The following is a 23,190-nucleotide window of genomic DNA, read 5'->3' on the forward strand; positions in this document are numbered from 1 at the left end:
GAGAAGAGGGAGACTGTGTGTGTGTGTGTGTGTGTGTGTGTGTGTGTGTGTGTGTGTGTGTGTGTCTGTGTGTGTGTGTGTGTGTGTGTGTGTGTGTGTGTGAGAGGGGGAGGGAGGGAGAGAAAGCTTGCAGCCAGTCAGATTGTAGCAGGGACTTTGGTGAGGCTGTTTTTTGAAAGGCGCTGCTTAATGCAGATCACTGGTGGTTTATTGGTTTGAATGGAAAACAGAAGCGTTTATATACGTTTTTCACTAGTTCCACTATTTCCTCACACAAAACATCCTAAATATTTAATTGATTTATTAATGGATTAAATATCAGGCAATCATTCAGAAGCCCAAATCCTCCTTGTTTCATTATTTTTAAATGAATAAATGACAGGCAGGGCAATGTTCATAAAGTGTCTGACAGTATAAATGAATGAATTGACTTATAATCGTTACTCACATCTCCCTTGCTCTCCCTCCAGTCTGCCAGAGCAAAGACATCCGAAACAATGTGACCAACCTGCAGTCTCTGGAGAACTGCACCATCATCGAGGGCCACCTGAAGATCCTGCTAATGTTTAAGACCAAGACCGACGACTTCCGAGGCCTCAGCTACCCCAAGCTCCGAGTGGTGACGGACTACGTGCTGCTATTCAGGGTCTACGGCCTCGAGTCCCTCAGCGATCTCTTCCCCAACCTGACGGTGGTCCGCGGAAACAACCTCTTCTTCAACTACGCCCTCGTCATTTACGAGATGCTGCAGCTGAAGGAGGTGGGCCTCCACAGTCTCATGAACATCACGCGAGGCGCCGTGAGGATCGAGAAGAATCCGGACCTGTGCTACCTGGCCACGCTGGACTGGTCCAAGATCCTGGACTCGGTGGAGGACAACTTCATCGTGGCCAATAAGAACGAGAGGGAGTGTGGAGATGTGTGTCCCGGCACGGCCCAGGGTCAGACCATCTGCTCGCAGAACACCATCAACGGACACTTCAGGGGACGATGCTGGTCGCAGAACCACTGCCAGAGAAGTAAGTGTACATGTGTGATTATGTTTACATTATTCTGTCGTTTTGGAAGGCGTTGGATTCATCTGACTTACAGTGTTGCAGGACTATCTTTATCTCCTTTGTTCGTCCAAATAAACATCCATAAACGTGCTTAGCAAATATAATAATCCAGTGATAATTGCCTGTACATCCCTGTGTGCATTGCTAGCAGGAATTGCTCATTTCTGCTAATTGTGCACACTTGTAATCGTGCTATTTTGTTAAAACATGTAGCTTACAACCCTGGCCCGATACCAAAGAGAAAGACGATCGCTCTCAGGTGTTTAAACCAGTCGGAACATCGCCAAGTGAAAATAAAAAGACTGGCGGTTATATGTGGAGCAGTGTAAAAATCTCCATATTGACTGGCTGCTGTGTGCAAACATGCTTAGTCGCACCGTCCCGTAGCCAAAGTGGTCCGTAGAGACACATAATGAGAATATGCACCGCAGATTATTTTCCTCCTAGAAATCAATTGAGACGAGCGATGTTTTCATTCCAGATGGTTTATGTAATGATTTCTGAGATGCGGAGCGCTGCTCCTAATATCAGCAGCCAGGGGTCGAGGACTGATTAGCATTCATTGACTGGAGCATTGTGGGCAAGTGATCTGTAATTACAGGCTTGCGTTCTGCTTGATGTGTGAAATGACCCAACTGTTTTGTTGAGTCGGGGAAATGCAAACTGAAAGGTAGGCATGATGGGAAAACAGAGTAAGAAAGTTATCTGTTACATTTGTACATATTTTCTGTCCTTGTAGTCAGAAAGGAGCTTTGGGTTTGCTCCGCGCTGCAGCCAGCTGCCTTTGTCGGCCAGTCAGTCAGTCAGTCTTTCCTCTCCCACCACAAACACAGAGAATGGCTTCTATTGTAAGACGCACAGAGAGAATGCTTATTATTTTTTGAAGGCGATTATAGCCTGTGTTGTTTTTTCCCTTCTGTCTCTGTGTCCGACATAAAGGCCGGCGTTCAAAGCAGAACGACCTCGGCCATGTTTATACTTCGACATCGACTGTTGCAGCCCGCATATAATGTTGGCTCCTCGATTCTCTGCCAGGTCTCAGTCACTGTCGGGAAAGTAATACAGGAAATGGTTCTGTTTGTGTCTCCGTCTCTGCACACGGACACACACAGACACTGATTTGGTATTTTGACCAAGACAAGCTGTACAGCATTCAGTTAGTTCTAATAGTCAGGTTTAAACTTATTCAGCATTATGGAGGATGAGCAGTTGCATGTTAGTGTGTAGGAAGTTTGTGATGACAAATTTAACATCTAAATATGTATGTGTAAGTCGAGCAGCTGTGGCGGTTCGATCCCCAGCTCCCTCAGTCTACATGTCGAAGTGTCCTTGGGCAAGACACCCTAAATTGCTCCCGGTGGCATAGCCCTCGGTGTGTGAATGTGATGACTGCTTGACAGTTGGCCTCTGCCATCAGTGTATAAGTGTGTGTGTGAATGTGACATGTTTTTTAAAAGCACTTTGAGTTGTCACAAGATGAGAAAAGCTCTGTTTAAGTGCAGTCAAATTAGGGTATTAGGTTATAAGTTAGGTTATTGTGGACATTTGTGTAGACCACTTGGGCCCGTATATATAAAACAAAAGGTGAATTTTAGACAAACATTGTAGTTGAATAATTTTAGATCTTAAAAGTAGTAAAAATGTTATGAACAGAGCTCCCAAGGTCTCTTAAGTTAGTTAAAAGTCGATACAAGTCACTTAATTTGACCAAATATTGTCATGTTGAGTTATAGCTGGAGCAGCAGGTGTGATGCATTAGAATATTTGATCTGAATTTACAGCACTTTTTACCTTCCAAACATATAAACAATATGTACTTATACATTTGGAACTAAATTGTCTGTAGGCTGTAAACGTACAGTATATACTCCACATCATCCCTTCTTTAGTTTGATGAATACGAATACAGGCGCAAAAGCCCTGACCATTTAAAAAACACACACAGCACTTCGACTATTGAACAGAAGTGAGTGTACAGTACGTCAAACAACCTGTGTGTGTACATGTGCCTTCATGTCTCCTCTCCTCCTGATAGGCCAGGAGGGCAGGTATGATGCTGTGCACTGCGTCACATGACCGGCACCAGTTTAGTCAAGAGCTGTGTGTCAAAGTGGGAGCCATTTCTAGAACATGATGCAATCTGCTGTCTGCCCCTGTGGAGGGGAGGGGGTAGAGGAGAAGGAGAGTGAGTGTGTGCTGGCTACACATGGGGACGATATGTGCACACTTAATGTAAATGTTAGCGAGTGTTTGCGTGTTTGATGTATGTGTGCTTAAGTGCTTGTCCCCAGTGGAGGTGAGAGATACGGCTCCATGTTGCTATGTTTTTAGCGTATGGCAGCCAGACCCTCTCAGATTTTAACCTCAAATCACCGCAGTTCAAGATGAACATACATAACAGTTTTATAACACGCTTATGCAGCTCATTGTTATGCATGTGTAGAAGTTTCCGGAGCACGTTTCATAGAGAGGATAACAGTCTGTGATGTAAAAGGAAAGACAAATGTATCGTGTCTGCAGCGACATACACTCCAGCACGTGTTGGGTGGCGGTGGTTGTGTCTTGACGCAGCTGTAGGATCTTTAATTAGGGCTCCTGTGAATGAAAACTCACAGTTTACAAAATTAGACGCACACATGCGTGCGTGTGCGTGAATGTGTGCGGGTGCAGGGCGGGGGGAACATTAGATGGGGCATTAAAGTTTATGTGTGAGTGGAAACTGTGGGGTTGTTTTTGTTGTGCTTTTACAGGGTTCCAGTCGCCTTAGGTAAGAGCCAAGGGAGAGCCTGCATTCCTCTGATCTTACACATGCTCCTTACAAGCAGGAAAACCACTGTGTGTGTGTGTGTGTGTGTGTGAACCAAGACATGTCATGTTTAACTGTGCAGGGCCCTTAATAGTAACTTGTAAGTAAGTTGGCAATCCATGTCGGCTGGAGAGTGTATGAGATCTGACATTTATTGCCCAGCGCTCTTTTCTCCCTGTTCCCATGTGTGTGTATGTGTCTCAGGCACATATGTGTTTTGTGTGTGTGTGCTTTATGTGTATTTCCAGCTTTGTGCAGGTAGCTGTTCGGATGTAGAGGTCAGTCCAGTAGTAGGTTTTGTCAAGTGCACTCAGGCTGCAATTTTCTCAGCTTTTACAAGCTGTCACCAGTCGCTGCGGCTTTGTTGCCTGATTGAATGTTGGTGGTTGCTCGCTTTTCCTCCAGACAACAGTGGTGCAACTGCGTGTTTCGAGGGTGGTAGTGCTGTGTCGTTCTGTAGAGCAGAGAGTCACGGTTTATGACACTGATGCTGCAATTTTTTTTAAGGTGTCAAATCTTCCGAAAGCCTAAAGACAGAGCGATCCTTCAATCATGAGCTGGTGGCGTATTCTGAAATGAATGACGCAAATGAGTTGTTTATTCTCTTCTGTTGTTGTTTGGTTAAAGTAGTTTGTTACGCATCTAATTCATTAAAAAATAATCTGATAAAATAATTAGATAATGATATAATACATGATAATTTAGATAAACAGATTATTTATTTTTGAAAATCAAAAAGTAAAAAATATAAACATTGATGGAAGGTAGACGCACACGAAGGCAGGCTGCTCGTTTGAAATGAGACACACATGACCGAGCAAATGAGAGGTAAAGAGAGAGGAGAGCGCAGATAGACAGGAAGTAAGGGTAATATTCACAGATGAGAGAAAGAGGGAATGGGGGCAAACAGTGGATCTCCTGTTTAGATAAGGCTCTATCTGTTGCTCAGGCCTGGCACACAGTGTTCAGCCTCGCAGACACCAAGCCAGCACTATGCTTGCACAACTCGCGCACACAAAAACACACACGCATACGAGCGAAGAGGAGAAAAAGCTTTTTTAGGTCAAAGTTCATTTCGCCTGCGCCTACATGCTTTCGTTGTTTGCTGCGTTTGTTTTCAGACAAACACGCGCGCTCGGAGTCGCAGCTTCACCTCCAACAGTGACACTGAGAGAAAGTGCCCCCCTCTTCATTAAACGCACGACTTTCAGGCGGTCACAGTCAAGCAGGTTGAACCTGCGCTGGTGGTCGATCTAAATGGGTCAATGTGCGTCATTCGACATGGCTTTGTGACCCTCCAGCGGGCCAGAGTTGAACGCCGGTCGGACGCTGCTTCAAAAACAGGCTTCTCTCCTGGTGGGATGGGAATCTTGCTGTGATTTATGCATGTTACAAAGTCATTTCAGGCCTTTTGAAAAACAATGACAGAGATAAAGTGTAGAGGGGAGGATGTGCAAGAGAGAGACTGGAGAAATAGGACTTTATGGTGATTCTTAATGTTGAAATATTCCTTTAATTTCTTTGTATGTTTCCATCTCGTTGTATAACTATGTTGCTTCTCAGGTCATCAGAATCCTCAGCGGGGGTTCAAGGTGGCCTTGGTAATGAAAATTGTCATTTATCACATTTCCATTGGAGTCGTATTCCTCGTGCTATCAGATGAAAGTGGACAGTCGGTGTGGATGAGATGAGGGCCAGATGAAGAGGCCAGGAGGGGAAGAGAAGGGGTTGGGCAGAGCAAAATAAACAGAGCAAAACAAACACGACGGGGCGTTTCAAGTGTGGCTCCCAGGTACACACACGCACGCACACTCCAAAACCACACACACACACACACACACAGACACAAACTTTTGGCAGGGAGGCGAGCGGCCGAGCTAGAGGAGGCTACAGAGGGAAAGAAAATGACAGTATTAAGGATGGAGGAGCTCGATGGAGCGTGCTGCTGGCCTGCACCCACAACCAAACAAAAACACTTACCCAGCCACCTAATCAGGGTGTAAGAGAGTCTCCGCTCAGGCTGCTGCAGACTCACTTCTCTTTGGAGCTCTCCTTTCTCCTCTGTGTTTGGTTCAGCGTCTGCTGTTGTTTCTAATGAAAAGTAAATTAAAACACTGCTGCTGATCTTAATTAGACATGTAGTGCTCACTGACGCGGGGAGCAGGAGAACACAAACAGAAGGGACAGACTTACACTTTTATGTTTAATGTTCTCGTGTCTTGAGACTGAAAAAAAAAACTATTTTCCGCATGTTTAATTGAGTCCAAGGATTCTGGTTGATGTTAGGGAATATCCCACGTAAATGTTATGCTTTAATAATTTATAATCAGCAACGACACTTACTTTGAATTTCTTTAAAGGGGAAAAATTACCCAAAAGTACCAGATTTCTCTCACAAAAAGTGCTGTAGTTTTTTACATGAATTAATTAATCTTTTAGTTTTTAAAATGTAAGAAATTGTGAAAGCACTCATCATAATTTATGAAGTTAAAAGTCACATCCTTAAATAGTTTAGTCCAACCATCAGTCCTAAAGGTTATTAATATAGTGTCAAAAATGACAAAGAAAGCAGCAAATTTTTACCTTTTAAGAAGCTGGAAGCAGCCTATTGACTAGGGCTGCACAATACAGTAAACTATAGCAGAGAAAGCAGTGTGTTTTTATATAAATGTACAATTAACGACCATACTTTTTATTATTTGAGACTTTTAAGCCTATTTTCCTTTCACAAAACAAACTCCGACTTTAATCACTCTTGTTTCAGCGACTCTGACGCCCTTATGATAAAAGAAGAGCGAGTACAGGTGGAGCGTCATGTTCCTGATAAGATAAATACAAACAGACTTGTGGGCTGCAGCTGTGTTGTTAATACAGTATGTCATCTAACATTTGCTACGTATGTTTGATCAGCGTGACCAGCTCGGTGACGGTAACTTTTGTAAACTTTTGTAAACGAAAGCTCACCGCATCCTACTTCCTGTCGAAACACACAACCTCACGCCGTGTGTGCAGGTGTAGCCACTTAAAGTAATCACTCTGCTGCGCGTACGCTCCGGTACCAGCACGCTTATGTAGCCACAGCGTTGGGATAACGGCAATACACTCACTGAAAAGCCTGCCTCAATCATCCAATCACCAACATGATGTGACGGCAGCAGCGTCAGCTCACTGTGCTCTGATGAAGAGCTGCTGCCTGGATTAAATAATCTATGTTGGTTAAATACGATCATAGACGTTTAGAGTGTTTTGAACGCTGCATGCTGTGGACACGTTTCTGCTGGCACCAATAAAGGATGCGTATTGAGACAGAGCAGATAAAGAGCTCGCTCCTCACATTATAAGTATAGAGTAAATACTATAAACTATAAATGTTACATGTGCGTTCAGGGGGAACTGTCGGAGGAGTTGTTTTCAAGCACATTCAAATGCTTCATTAAATTTGATGTGTGATGCATCAACCTTTGCACATACAGTATATTGAGTCACTGCTCTCAGCTCGGGAGCCTCCATCTGCAGGAGGAGGCTTGTTGTTCTTCCCTGTTTGCTGCAACATGCCAATCACCTGTCTACATCACACACACACACACAGATTCTCTTTCCCTCTGGAGAGCAACAGTTGCACAGGATACACCACGAAGACAAATACTTGAGTAAATACCTAAAGGGTATACTTGCTGTATTTGTCTCACAGCGTCTAAACGCCGTCGGAAAAGGAAACTAAATAATTGCATTCTGGAGCCATTTGAACTTTGACACAGATGCTTCTTCAGTGAAAGCTACAAACACCAATTTTCTGTCTTCTCTCTGTATAGATGACTGCCTAGATGTGTTTAACTTTACTCAATAACTTTATGCTGCACATAGAGGCCATTCTAATTTCTAGGGACACACAGGGAGGTATGTAGCTTGGGATACGTTTGCAGGACTGGAGAGAGACTGGCTTTTATTAACGCACACCCGTATTGGGTTAAAGGTTATATTTCAGCCAAAACGATTGTCTATCTTTATGTTACACTCACAGTTATACATACAGGTATTTGTATTAATAGTAGGTCTAAATAGAAATCTCTTCTCCTCCAAAGAGGAAGAATTTTTTTTCTCGCCTCTGTTCACCCGAACAGGAAAAAGTAGAGAGCCAACACTTGAATGATATTTGAATTGTTTCCCCATTTCCTTCTCTGTTCCAGTAAAGCAGTGTGATCCTGATGGTGATACACTCTCACACACAGCTCTCTCTCATTTATTGCTATTGACAGATAAGCTTCTCTGTATTCTGTCCATTTGTGGTAGTTAAAGCAGCTTGCCTTACATCAGCACACACCCAAAAACACACGTACACACTCTCCTGTGTTAGAATCACCGTGAATATCTAATAAGGGACAAGGAGCGACAGGAAAAGAATGACAGGGGAAGAGAAGAGAGAAGGAGCGATTGAAACGGACAGATGGAGAGGGAGAGTTGGTAATCGTGCTCTTGTGTTTTCCTTCCTGGCAGCTTGCATCCTTGTTAACAAATCCAAATTAACTTTGATAAGCTGGCATCAGTTTTGTATCTGCATGCGTGTGTGTGTGTGTTTCCCTCCACCCGCACTGAGTGCAGTAGCAGGCAGGCAGTGCTAGCCGAGCGCCCCGGGGGATCTGGAAAACTCTCTCTCTCTCTCCTCTCTCCTCCAGCTCATCAATGGACGGGCACTCCCACATCCTGCTCGATACAAACACACACACGCACAGTGCACATGCGTATATGCGAGTGTACACATTCAGACACACAAATGCACAACAAATACACACTTGCGCAAGGGAGCCAAGTGGAGCACAAACGTACACACAAGGCTAAGTAGAGCACGCTGACACTGCTGCTCACTGTTCTAGCAGGGGATTGGCTGTTAGTTGAGATGCGAGTCGCCTTTATTGTGGAGAGGATGGGGGCTTCTGAGGATACCAACATGCTGGAACAAGATGTATGGCTACTGTGCGGCAGGGTGTTTGTTTTTTTAAAGGTGCAGAGACGGAGAGAGTCATTCCTGATCTCTCAGAGCCGCCTTCTTTGGCATTTTTAAGATGAAAGTTTTTACTTAAGGACAAGTAGATGTTGAGATAGAGGCTGCATGCCGTGCCAATAGAGATAATAGTTTGATTACTTCTGTTTTTTTCTGGAAATTCCGTATGTGGAGGAAAGCTGTGTTGGCAGGCAAGCGGTTGTTACAGCCCGAGCTGTCTGAATGGACTTCCTCATTACTTCCTGTCTTTGTCCAAAGCACTTCCTAGTGCCGAGCTGTATAACTGGACCCTGGGGGAAGGCTGGCGGCGAGTGAAGAGTGTGTGTGTGTGTGAGAGGGAAGAGGGTTGGTATTATTTACATGTCAGAGAAAATGAAGGGAAATCAGAGTTAGATTAATGGATCACAGCTCTGCAGATCCACAACCCTTCCAAGCTCTTGCAGGGCTACAAATGCTAATTTCATTATTACTTTTACGCGCAGTTTGTTAGCAATGAAAATACACAGAGGCAGCAGAGACGAGACCGGAGCTGAGAGGTTTACATGTTTGTCTGTTAGGGATCGACATAACACGACCCTCCCTCCGGTTGAGGGAGGGGGATTGTTTTCAGGTGTTTTGCCAGATCAGATGACCGCCTGCTTCCAGCTCTGACATCAACCCTACAGACACACAGATATATACACATAGACACACAGTCTGATCAACAGTAGCTCCATGTCGTAGTATTGTGCCGACACGGTCCAGCTAACAAATACAACCAACTCTTACAGGCGACTAGAAACTCGGCTCTTACATGCAGGTATACGGCAGAGTGAAACATCCTCCCAATCATGCAGCACGCAGGAGAAGTTTTTCACAACACTGTGAAGAAAAACACCGGCTACTATTTCATAAATGATATCCTAAATCACTTTTTCTACACGGTTCAAAAAGTAAAACTGTTCATTATTACACTGCTTCTTTAAACACACATCAGCCTTCGATAAAGTAACATGTTCCGCTCAGTCACAGCAGACACAGACACTACCTGTGCATCATTAACTAAAGGCGACAACACTGCAGCTTCAGCGGAGCGAGGAACCCTCTGTATGCTGTGCGCTCTAACGTACACCCTCTCAGAACCACGTGTTAGAGGCTTAACACAGTCTGTATCCACTGCTACTAGTATGTACTGTATTTGGAATATGTGATGCTCATGCTCCGTCAATTACTTGGAATTTCAAGTGTGGCTCTGAGGTGGTTACGACGGCTCGGCTTGAAGGGGCTGCGAGGGATGTTTGGACGTTTTAAACTCGCAAGAATTTATCAGTTACATCACCTTCTTGGGAAAGCAGCGTTTCCCACAGGTTGAGAAAGTATTCATGGCAGTGTGCGGGTTGTGGAGTTCGTTCCCATCTGACACCTGACACTTGAGAAATGATTATTCTGCTTTGTGATTATTATTTCTTGCTGTTTTGACCCTGATCTGGCCGAGCAAGAGCAGCCTAAAGAAACACGCAAACTGAAGGAAGCCTTCAATACAAATCATCTTTGTTTTCCTGAAGCTGCTTTTCCTGAATTAAACTTGTCCTCACATGACCTCCCCATCCTTCAGTTTGCTTCCAAACCGAACTTTTTCCATGTAGTTCTGTCCAGACCGAGCTCGATGTGCTGAATGTCACGTCCTTGACTTTCAAGAAGTGGACTTCTTCCTTCAACCCTTTAACAGGATTCTAATAGTGCTAAAAAAACAAAGCACCCTGCAGGGAGTCCAGCCACACCCAGGAAGTGTGAAGTGTCTGGGAAAGGAGCATTATTCTCAGTAAACACAAGCTTTGATAATGTGCTGGCTGTGATGCTGCAGTCCAGAGAACCTCTGTCTATTTAAGGCCATTTCAGCGACACTAGGCTCAGAAGTGGGAGGGTGGGCTTGGGGGGGGGATGGTTGGGCAGATGCATGGGCCAGATTATTGGGAGAATGTGACCCTGGGCTGACCCACCCAGGTCGGAGGTGAGCAAGTAGAGGGCGGGGGTCAGAAACCAGTGGGCCATTTGCTGGCCATAACTACAGGGTAGGACATGGAGACATACGTGTGTACGCACACATTCCAGGAGGGCTTACAAAGACAGGAAGTGCCCCTGTGGAGCATGGACAGGTGGAGCAGGAACACACACCAAGAATTAACGTTTCATCTTCCTTCTTCCTTCTCTTTATTACCCGACTGACCTGCTCTCAGTCTCCAGGTACTTTCCTCTGACGGCACCTTGTTCTACTTGTTGTTGCTTGTGTTTTGAGACTCGGAGGATATCAGTACGATCTATAGTGAAACCAATCTTTCACAGCAAAGCGAAAAAATGCGTGACAGGGTAAGAACCACGTCTGAGTGAAGCTACATAACTTGTCACATAGATAAGCAGATAAATCAAGTGTATGTGTGTTTATGTTGAAGCCTCATGCGCTGATATGTGAAGATACGAGCCCTTGTTTAGATAATGGACTGCTTTAAGCTTCCTCTCGTGCTCACGTTCCAAGAAACGAGGATTTATTTTAAAGCTCATGTACGATAAACCTCAAAACAAAACGTAGCCTTCGCCCGGACCTCGCTCCTGCCCCTCTCCTGCGTGGTTTTATTCGGCCTCTCCCGTCGTCCGTCCTGATCACGCCAGAACGGTCCTGTCATATAAAAGCGCCGTTGTAAAAACATTAAACCCTTGGCTGCCTGTGCCGTATCCTCTCTCTCCCCGATAGCTTGAGTGGCCATATATATTTGCAAGACAGATATAAAATAGCTGCGATAATCTCTCTCTCTTTGCCTAAATGCATCCCTTGATGATAGCAGAGTGGTGACAGTTATAGGACTGCAGTAAAGATGGCTGCTGCATCTCTATCTCTCCTGCTGGACACAGTCTTTATTCAACTGTAGCACAGGACAAGTGTTCTGCCCGCTTCTCCTCTTATCTTCACAACACATTAGTGGCCTGCTGTTATGCTTTTGGGATCTGTAGTCATAAAGGTGTGTTAAAAAGAGCTTGGGAAAAGTGTCCGACACAGCTCCAACAACATGATGCAACAGATTAGAAGTGGTCTTTCTTTTCCTCTCTCTCCATTTCTGCTTCTTCTTTCACTCCACCTTATGTGAAAGATCCTCCTCTGCCCTCCCTCCCTTCTCCTTTTTTTCCCCCCTTTCTGCTCCTTTGCTTTGTGCTCTCTCTCTCTCTCTCTCCTCTCTCTCTCTCTCTCCCCCTCTTCCTTCCCCTCGCACACTGTGGTATGCAGACATGCAGGAATTTCTGGGCCTCAAAATGATAGACCAAACTTGTCAGCCCTGGCTCCTGTTACTAAAGATGGCCGCCCTGGCAGTGTGTGCGCCTGCGATTGGTGCATGTTTGAGTTACTCACCGTGTGATTGGTCATAACTTGTTTGTCCACAGCTCTTATGTTATTGGCAAAAGTGTGAATTCCTTTTTTTGTTTGTTTAAGTTACAGTTCTTTTCTGTAATTTGTGACTGCTTGGTGACTATAACTCTTCTCTTTACTCCTCCCCTGCATGGTTTTGGCTTCAGAAGGACATGCTGCATGCTGCTGTGTTTATGTCTTCTGATGTGTGTGAATGAGGGGTGTGTGATTCTACCCAACTTAGGAAAAGTGTAAATAAGAGGAAAAAAAATTATAAGCTCGAATAGAGCTGAAAAAAGTTGATAGTTTGGTCTAAAAAGTAAGAAAAATCTAAGGTGAAGTGTCATGAGAAAGCTTTTGTTATGATTTGGCACTACATAATAATTGATTGATTGATTAAATTGTCTTGTTTAATCCATCCAAACCCCAACGATATTCACTTTACTATCACACAGGACAAAGAAACCTAACAAACACTCACATCCACACCTCCACTTCTGCTGAGCGCACCTCCTAACATGTATTGAAGATGACTCTGAGTAGCACCCATAGCTCATCCTTAATATAGACTATGAGCTAGTCTCTCACGGCGCATGTGTTTGTATCACCAGGCAGAATGACGTCCAGCCCAGCTAATATTTAGCATGCCTTGGCTGCGGCCTCCTCTCTCCTGTGTCTCCTGCTCCGGGCCTTGTGATGGCATTGTTGCAGCTAAATAAGGTTCTGCTCCGACGCTCTGCTCGCAGCCTGTCAGCCACACACACACACACACACTCTGCTGTCTGCTCCACACACTCTCACACATACACACACGACGCAGACGACTCTCACTGCGATGTTTTGCTGGATGAACTGTTGGTGCACCTGTGTACATCTCATATATCATCTGACTGCTCCGTGTGTGATCCGTATCTTGATGGAGATAGAGTGGAATGTTTTCTCTCCTGAGGAATTTTGCTGTCATGTGATGTCGGTTTTCTTCTTTTAGTTTCCCTCTGTGTGTGTGTGTGTGTGTGTGTGTGTGTGTGTGTGTGTGTACTGTACCAACACTTGACCTACACAACGCAGAATTTAGGTTAATGAGATGAACTGGACCCAAAGTATTTCTGGTGTGTGGATAGTAAGCATGTGATTCAGTGTAATTCATATCAATCACAAAGGAGGAGCAGGGGACATTAGCAGGACAAACGACATTAACACCAATCCTCCGGCCAACTAACCACGCACATAAACCATTTTGGATCTACCTTTCCTTATCAATGTAAATGCTTCTAAAAACACCTCGAATGAATCATTCTTTTGTTCCTAGACTCACTTTTCACACTTGATTTTTCATGCAACAGTTTAGTTTTCCTGACAGAGCAGCCATATCATAAACATTTAGTTGCCGATATGTCCAGTCGCTGTTAAAGAGGGAGTATTAAGCTAATTTCAAGCTTCATATTTCACTCTGTAATACCTGTGGAGTAGCTTAGCATAATTAACAGTTAAAAAAACTCCTCATTTTTCTCACACTGGTGCTCTGTGCAGGCCCTCATACAGCCTCTGCCTGAAACGACTCAGTCATCTCTGTCCCTTTAAGAAACCCCGCCCCTACAAGCCAGCTTTCTTTTGATTGGCCAGCTCTCTGAAGCCTGCTGAGGCTGCACTTTGTGATGTCACACAAAAACTGTGTGAAACCTGGCGTTCACAGCAGCCTGCAGACTGAGCTCAGAAGCCTGGGGATATATATATGTCTTAAAATGTGAAACAGCATAATACCCCCTCTTTAAACGTATGGAATGATAATGATTACAGCTTTTTTTAATGGGACCCGTTTAATCACATTAGAGAGGGCAAATGTCGCTCTAATAAAACAGAAAAGAAGGAAATATACATAGCATATAGCACGCTAAGCTAATTCTAATGTATCCAATACCAAACATTAATAAAGCTTATCATATGTAATCTTTGTTGACATGTCATTGATGTGTTGATCCAATATTTTGATCATTTCAGGAGCATATTAAACCACTATAGACTATCAACTAAGTCGCTGTGTTTATGTGTAAATGGATGATCAGTAAGATCAGCCAAACCCGACCTCAATGCTTCTTTAAAGTCAGCATTTGGCTGTGCATGTGTGTGTCCACGATTGGCTTTGTATGTGCGACCCCTCCGAGGATTGGATCGCGCTGACGGAGGGATGGATGCGGAGAACAGCTTGGATGACAAACTCGGCTCCCGGGTTCTGTTTGACGGGACGTATGTCTGTAGGAGGGGACTGTCTGGCGCTCCATAACTCCATACTGCGGACAGTATGTGCATGTGTAGATTGAGACAGATGCTCCAGTCTCTGCGGCTCATGTGTGCCACTGACAGAGATGAATGTGCCAATAGAGCTGTTCAGGACTGCAGAGAAATAGCCGTGGTGATGCATGACAATCTTCGCCTGTGCTGGCTGATTGGATGACCAAATGGCCCCCCCCCCCCCCCCGGTTGCTTATTGGTCGAGTTTGTTGGAAGTTGTGCTGTGATGGCTGGCAGAGGATTGATCCAAGCTGTGGTCGTATTAATCTTATTTGCTTAATATAACATTTTTCATCTCCTATTTATTTTCTGTTATATAACTTTTTTAAGCTGACTTTATAAACTAAACTGTGAGTAATCGATGATCAATCAATCACTGTTTAGAGTTGGATCAATTCAGAATATATTAGTGAAGGGTAAATTATTTATGCATCTAAAGGTCACAGATTTCTTCAGGGGTTGGATTGATGTCGATATATTTAAGCTATATCACACGAGAGGTCGTGCTGTTGTACTGAACATCATCACAGCCGTGCTGATATTCAGTACAACAGCACGACCTCCAGTGTAACAGTAACAGTTACACAAGCGACAAATGGTAGTAAACAAATCAACAGCAGATAATTTTTTGCTCCACAACTTAACTGAAACTGGATTTTTGTTGCCAAGCAACCCAAACATTCTCCTACACTATGTTTTAATGTATCATCAACCAGTGAAATAAGAGTCTGCTGTGTGATTCCGAGGTACCAGCTTGATTAATATAGACAAACATGGTCTGCTGTAATGTGAATAAACAGTATTTACAACACATGCGTGAGGCGGAGTGATACACACAGTGAAAAGTCCCAGTGATGCTGTTCTCTATATCATCACTCATGTAATGCCTCTTATCCAATCAGATTTCTCGGAACTAACTGTTGTATAATTATTATTAGGACAGTGATGAATTCCCACCTCATAGCAATACCGTCTTTTATTAAAATCTAAGACCGAAGACCAGGAGAATAACTCATCAAATGTGCAAGTGATTGCATTAATACAAAGTTTAACTTCTATTTGTGTGTGTCATCGTATTTGCTCCACACACACACCTCTGTCAACAGGTCCTTCAGTGAACACTTCCTTGTTCTAGGAGCAGGCTATGGCTGCAGATAGCATCAATCACCAGCACCTGTTTACTGTCTCCTGTTAACCACTCCCCCCCCTGACCGCCCGGGACCCTCCTTTCTGCACTGATTTGATTTAGCCCTCATTCTACTTTTTAAAATCGTATTACAAAGACACACACGCACACACAATCTGATGTTTACCTCTGCCCGTCCAATGTTCTGTAGCTCTGAATCACATCTGTTTTACAGTGGCGTTGTGGTGTCCAATCATATTTAGAAGCTGACCACAAAAACTTGGATTTACTGCACAGCAACAACTCACTCTGGCTTGTTTGTTATGCAGTGATTTCAGCGAGTAAAACAGTAGGAGGATTAACATGTTTCACATCTAGAAATATACAGTAACACACCTGTTATCGTGTGGCGATAAAGTGTGTAAATGCCACTCTTCCAGAAGCTGCTCCCTCCTCATCACACGTGGATGTTTTCTCCTCCCTCACACACATTTCTTAGAATAACAGGCAATAACATCTGAGCTGCAGGCAGCATCTTCTTCTCTGAGCTGCCTTCCCTGTGTTTGCTTTGGCAGCATCCACAGATTGAAATTCCTGCTCTGTCTTTCATTGTTTGCTGGATGTGTGTAAATCGGCTCTGAGCGTCTTTGTGTTGGTCTGCCCCCGGGGTCAATAACTTGTTACACACGTACAGTATACACTTTACTAAAGCTGGCAAACACTTTAAGGATAAGTTATGTTTTTACGATGCTGGCCTTGCTGTGCGCAGTGTTAATAGTTGTGTGCTGTAGTTGTGTAGTGTTTTTCTATATAACAGAGAGGCATACTAAGAGGTGCATAAAGGGAAATTAGCATTTGCTTTGTAATAATCATATTCTGTTTCAAGCTTTTGTTTTATTTGAAGTGAGCAGAATCAGCTGTCACAAATGTCACACTCAATGGGAATCACATCACAGAAAGACAGAAAAACATACATTGTAAATCAGTTCATCAGAACTTGACTGCACAATGTTCAACATTTACATGTTTGGATGGGTGGGGAAAAGGGTGAAGGGAGGGGGTAAGGGGTAAGGGGGGATAGGAAGGTAAGGGGTAAGAGGGGTAGGATAGGAGGGTAAGGGGTAAGGGGGGTAGGATAGGAGGTAAGAGGTAAGGGGGGGTAGGATAGGAGGGTAAGGGGTAAGGGGGGGGTAGGATAGGAGGGTAAGGGGTAAGAGGGGTAGGATAGGAGGGTAAGGGGTAAGAGGGGTAGGATAGGAGGGAAAGGGGTAAGGGGGGTAGGATAGGAAGGGAGGGGAGGGGGAGTGGGTTCAGGTAGGGGAAGGGGGGAGGGGTTTATGAAGGAAGGAGGTTTAGCCGTGGCTACCCTCTTTTCTTTTTCTTCCTCTCTTCTTCCTTGCCTTCCTCTCTTTTTTCTTGTTCATTTCTTTGTTTTCACTCGTCTTTGTGTCCTTCTCCTCCTTTTGATTTCCAACGAGCTCCGTCTTTTCTTTGGGCTCCATCTTCAACTTTTCTTCCTTCATCTTGTCTTTCTCATGCTTTTCCATCTCTTCTTTGTCCTCTTCTTTCACCTTTTCTTTGTCCTCCTTTTCCATCTTTTCATTCCCTTCTTTCCTCTCCTCGTCTTCCTCGTCTGTCATCCTTTCTTTCTCTTCCTTTTGCTTCTCATTCTGGAGCGTTTCCTTCTCCACCTGCTCTTCTTTGGCTTCTTCAGGCTGCTGCTCATTAATGTTGGTGACGAGCTTCTGCAAAAAGAGAACCCGTTTATTTATCTGCACATACAAAAGCTCAATCTGCGACATGTATTACGATCCAACAAGTCATTATTGTGAGGTAAACCCTGTGATGAGGTAGCGTACCTGCAGCTGGTTGGTCTTGTCAATGAGGCTCTCCTCCAGAGCCTCACATCTTGCCTTCCACTGCTCCTCTTTCCACTGCAGCTCTTTCTCCTTTAGGGCGAGCAGGTATAGGACTTCGATGTGGGCCTTGGTTCTTTTTCGCCTCTTTTTAGTGACCCTTTTTAGGAGGTCATCTTTCATTTTGACCTCCTCCTTGAGCTGGCTCACTTCCTCCTGCTTATGTTCAAGCAGACCAATCTTCTCATTTAGAGTTTTGTTCTGCTCTTTCAGAGACTCTATCTCGGTTATTGCAGAGAACAAGGCTTCCCTCAGTCCCTGAACAACTGAGTTTAGAGTGAGCTTCTGAGGCTGCTGCGGCTGGGCAACAGCGGGTCTTATCTGGCCGTTAACGGCTGCACCAAAACACGCTGGCCTAAATGCCTGAAAGTGAAACATACATGTGGTTGTTTGCTAAAAAATATGGTCTTATGTGTACTTATTCATACAAAAGAAGCTACAAGGACAGCACTCCTTGGACAGAGAGCGCAGCCACCGTAAACACATACTGATCTCCACACCACAGATGAAAACAAGTGTTTGCTGTATTTCTAATCATATCACAAAATGACCACTGACATTCTGCAACATCTATCTTCCTGTTGCACTAGAGTTGTTTTGGTTTCAATAAATTATTAAAGTTAAGAAACATTATAAAAACTGTATAAAATGAATCTTCTTTCAAGAAAAGCGTTCGTCAAAATCTGAGGAAATAACAGCTCAAAGTAGGCTGGCTTTGACGGACAGGGCTAAAAAATAACAAGATCTTACCCAGTTTGGATACATGTTGGCACAGTGAAGGTTTCAGAGAGGCAGCAAAGGTCACAGGAATATATGCACTACTTTACAGTAGAAGTCGAAGTTGAAACTGTGTTGAAGTCTCAGACTTGTAGAACTTTCTGATGAAGTTGTTGTTGTAGTTAATGAAATCAAAGTTGTAAAATACAATAAAGTTAAAGTTGTCAATAGTTGTCGGTTTCTCTTTGTTCACAGAGAGAGCAGCTACTCGGTTCGGGCGGTTGAGTGCAAATGAGCAAATGTTCATGTTGATGTCACAGTTCCAGAGTTCTCATCGTGTGTTCCAGCTTCTCAAAATTCTAACAAAGCTGCTGACGGCATTTTTCAAATTGGTTGTTAGCTTTCAAAATACATGCAGTTATGTTTAAAGGGATATATTCATGTAATGTTTTCTTAGGGTGCAGAAAACAGAAAAAGTACTTTATAGTGGTCACAGGAAGTAAACAGACTTTGGCTCTGATGATGAAACAGTGTCTTACTGCTTATAAACCCTGAGCACACACTGTTAAAGCCATACCACCGATCGCAGATGAAGGAAATGCAGTGTTTGTCTATATAACAGAGGCATACTAAGAGGTGCATAAAGGGAAATTAGCGTTTGCTTTGTGATAATCATATTCTGTTTCTAGCTTTTGTTTTATTTGAAGTGAGCAGAATCAGCTGTCACAAATGTCACACTAAATGGGAATAGCATCACAGAAAGACAGAAAAACATACATTGAATAATGTAAATCAGTTCATCAGAACTTTACTGCACAATGTTCAACATTTACATGTTTGGATGGGTGGGGAAAAGGGTGAAGGGAGGGGGTAAGGGGTAAGGGGGGATAGGAAGGTAAGCGGTAAGAGGGGTAGGATAGGAGGGTAAGGGGTAAGGGGGGTAGGATAGGAGGGTAAGGGTTGGTCTTATTTCAAATGCGAGAGAGCAAAACTTTCGAGTTAAAAAGGTGAAGCGAATTAATATTAAGTTTGTAAAAGAAGTTTAACTGAAAGAATCAACAGATGGTTTATGATGGGGAGTGGTCAGCAGCTCCCGCCAATACAAAACACCCCTATCCCAAAAGATAATACTCAAGGAGAAGTGATTAAACTAGTCTTCTGCTGTAGCTCTTCTGCTGAGACTCTGCTGATGTACTGATGTGATAAAGCCTGCCGTCTGGCGGCCCAAGGCCCGCTGCAGAGTTCTAGCCACACCGAGCATGTTGGAAGGGACATCCAACCAACCTGTGATTTCGGAAACTATTAGAACTTTGAGTCCTGCCAGCCAGGATCCCTTATTGTTGCTTTTGCTCTTCGCCTCTGGTTCTCACCTTGATGCTGCCCTGCGGAATACTGGGCCAGAAAACGTCGCCTGCTGCGACTCCTGAATCCTGAATCATAAGTTGCACTGAACTTGCCTGAGAGCCAAATCTTGCGACTATTGAGTTAAAGCTTCAAGGTGATGTAACATCACAACCCCAATGACCCCCAGCACACAGCGACTTCCTCTCATTGACAGAAAATCTTTATATTGCAGCAAAATGTGATCGATTGTTATATTTATCTATTCCTGTTTTATTAGCAGCAACAGAGCTAAATCTTTCCAGCTAGCAGTTTATCTCTGTTTACCTCTGGCTGCCGCCTCTTCTCTCTTTGTGTGCCACCCACCCACTCACCCAGGCTCTCTGCTAGAGGGGGCCTCTGTCGACAACACCTGCGCCCCCAAGGATAAGCAGGGCCTCTTTAGTCCCCTGACACCCTTTCCCCTTTCTAGGTGCTGGGCTCTTTATTCCTTTGTCCTATACCCCGGTTTACATGTATTATGTATGTGTATACATGCAGGCACACACATGGCCACATGCTACAAGCAGGTACTCTTTTGTGGTCGCTCCTTTTCCTCCAGCGGTCACCCTGCTGTTTAAACCCCTCAGCTGGGGGGTTGTTTTTCAGTAAGCCCCTTAAAGAGAGGCTGTGTGCCTGAGGCTGGCTGAGGACCCAGCTCCTGATTACTTTCTGCTTCCAGTGCCCACATTTTGTCCAACCTGCTGTTGTGATATTTTGGTAACAAACACCTAAAGCAATAACTTTTATTTGCCTATTTTCTTCTTTTTTTATATCAAATTTGAACTTTGCATTTCAGGATAAAGGATGTCATATATAGCTACAAAACACCCAAAGTCCCTGGAGTAAAGTAAAGCAAGGGCAGAAACATGTTATTATGACCCCAGAGATTTTATGGTTTGTGTTTCTCATATGTCTGAAATCTGCATTCTTGGTAGTAGTTTTTTCTGCACGTGTTGTGCGCCGTTGTTTGTTTTTTATTGAGTCGAGCTGCATATATACTGTCATGAGATCTGAAAAGTGCACGTGCACGTTCCCCGTTAGCATCTGGAATCAGCAGAGAAATCAAAACACTCACTGTCATCTCTTGAGGTGCTTATTTCATGTTGTTTAAGATGATTTCAAAAGTGAGATTTGGCAATTTTTTATGCCGTTATTGAGAGAGGAGGTCAGTGGATTGTGTAGGAAAGAGTGGGGATGACACGCGGCAAAGGGCGGAGGGAAGGAGTTGAACCCAGGCCGCATCGAGGACTGTAGCCTGTGTATATGGGACGCGTAATGTAATCGCTGAGCTAAACCGGTGCCCCTAGATTTTGCAATTTTTTTTTCTTTTTGCCTTTATTTGATAGGACAGCTGAAGAGAGACAGGAAATGTGGGGAGTTAAGAGTGGGGGAAGAGTCGAACCTGCTATCAGTGCGTCGACGACTGTAGCCTCTGCATACGGGGGCGCCTGCTCTACCAACCGATAAAAAACCAGCACTCCTGATTTTGCAATTTTAAAAAGGAAGAAATATACCAATAATGTTATAACACATGCGTTTCTTAATGATCATAACAGATCTGTATCTTTCCATCACCCTAACCTGAATGGTGTTTATCCAAATGCACGCCCATCACTGCAGGACACGTTTCCGCGAGGGCATGCCTCAGCTGCCTTTTCTGCTTCTTACGTGAAATCAAGATGCAGAACATTTTATTTCACCGTGTGATCAGAGGCTCTCTTTTCTTCTCTCCTCTGGGCCTTACAGTGAAGAAGCAGCTCCTCCTTCTTACTCACAGTCTCACACATTTGGCGGCTTTGCAGACAGAAAACATGCAGTGAAAGACAGAGAAGTGAGAAATGGGGGTTGGCGTTCACGTCTAGAAAAACCAACTAAATTATTGTCATATTCTTTTCAAGCGCTCGGTTATTTTACTTTTAATTCATGCAGCGTTGGTTATAAATGAGTGTCTCGTAGCAAATTGCTGATATGCTTAAGATCCAATGAGGGAATAATGCTTTTGTTTGTGCTGCAGCTCTGTTAGTTTTGTGAAAGAGGTGAGGTGTTACAGATTGATTGGCTCATGTGGTCGTCTGCGTGCTGATGAGAACACTGAACAGACATAAGTTGATCGTGCGTCAGTTGTACATCCTGTACATCCAAGTTAAAGATGAAAACATGATTATGTAATCAGACTTTACATTTGAAAATAATGTTATAAAATTCAACATTAAGGGATATTATAGCTGAATCGTAGCTCCTCTTCCTGATGGTCCTTCTTGGGTAACTGATGTGTCCACTGTTTAATCTTGTTTTTGAGGAGACGCCCCGCGAATTCCTGTACCAGGAGAGAAAAACAAGCCTGGGGGAGGGGTGTTTGTCAAAGCGAACTGATCAGAGTGAGGGAGTGAGGGATGGGAGCTCAGGCACACACAGCTCTTTTACCACGGACATTTGAATTCATGCTGTTTTGCTTTGCTGTTTTGCCCATTCTTCCCCTCGTACGGGCCACGTGGCTGCACCTTACGCTGTTTCTCTGCATCGTCCCTCACGTGAAGGCTTTTCTCTGGCTCTCCCTTTCAGCGCCTTCCCTCCTCCTCCTAGCTTCACCCTTCTGCATGGCCCCCTTCCCTCCATCCACCCCTCCCTCCACTCTTGTCCGACTATATATCGATGCGTTCGGCTGCGCTCTGTTTACACGTGCTGCATCATCCCTCGCCGCCATTCCTCCCTAACATCTTCTCGTAAGCATGTCAGGACACAGTATATGACCAGTGTGCTGGAAGCATCTGTTTACAGCCGGTCCAGCTCCCTATAGGTGCTGCTACATGCATAATTTGTATCTGGTCGGACGCCAGGTTGCTGCTGTTTGTTGTGGCTTGAACGGTCCGAGCATCCATATATATAACGCTGGCCTGTGAATGCAGATGCATGCACACACGGAGACACACGCGCACCCTTCGGTCCCTGCTCGGCAGTTAATAGTGTGTGCTTATGGCAAATCTCTTTAGTCTGGCAGTTATTGGAACTAAGATTTTAATTAGGGGAGGGTTTAGAGCGGCGCACGCTGCATTAGCATTACAACAGGGGCATGTATGAGGGATGGACTGGCAGGCAGACAGTGAGCCGTCATCCTAACGAGGAGACACATCAATCCTGCCAAGGAAGTAACAGAGGACTATGTTAACTGTGAGGTATATATAGTTTTTTATACAGCTTTTTTTGTGGAGTCTCTCTTCCCACTTTACTGGAACATTACAGAAGCCAGCTTTTGTTTTAAGTACCTGATTGCACAGGTAATGTTATAGATATGAGGTGTTGGCCTGGATTCAGCTCAACGTCCATAGCGAGGAACATTTTACACGGCTTTCCTTGATCCGTACACTTTCGGACCTGTTCTCCTTAGAACCGGCAGAACCCAGGGTTGAGTCCAGTTCAGGACAAAAGGAACAGCGGATGGGATCAGATGAATGCATGAACTGAAAAGAAGACCAAACAGAAGGAACACATCTCCCAATTTTTTTCCCCCCCAAAAAAAATT

The 23,190-nt window shown here is 44.2% G+C and overlaps 1 protein-coding gene across 1 annotated transcript in view; it reads left to right on the forward strand.

The window, feature by feature from the left end:
* The window catches only part of insrb (insulin receptor b), a 76,849-nt gene that overhangs the window by 21,163 nt on the left and 32,496 nt on the right, over positions 1-23,190 (forward strand). The window contains exon 2 of the mRNA XM_069679983.1: positions 471-1,019. Within this exon, the coding sequence (XP_069536084.1) occupies positions 471-1,019 (549 nt within the window). The remainder of the gene's footprint in view (positions 1-470; positions 1,020-23,190) is intronic.

The sequence above is a fragment of the Semicossyphus pulcher genome, unplaced genomic scaffold, assembly GCF_022749685.1.
Source record: "Semicossyphus pulcher isolate SPU_LCO1_2020_fin unplaced genomic scaffold, fSemPul1.0.p SCAF_4, whole genome shotgun sequence".
NCBI classification, from domain to species: domain Eukaryota; kingdom Metazoa; phylum Chordata; class Actinopteri; order Labriformes; family Labridae; genus Semicossyphus; species Semicossyphus pulcher.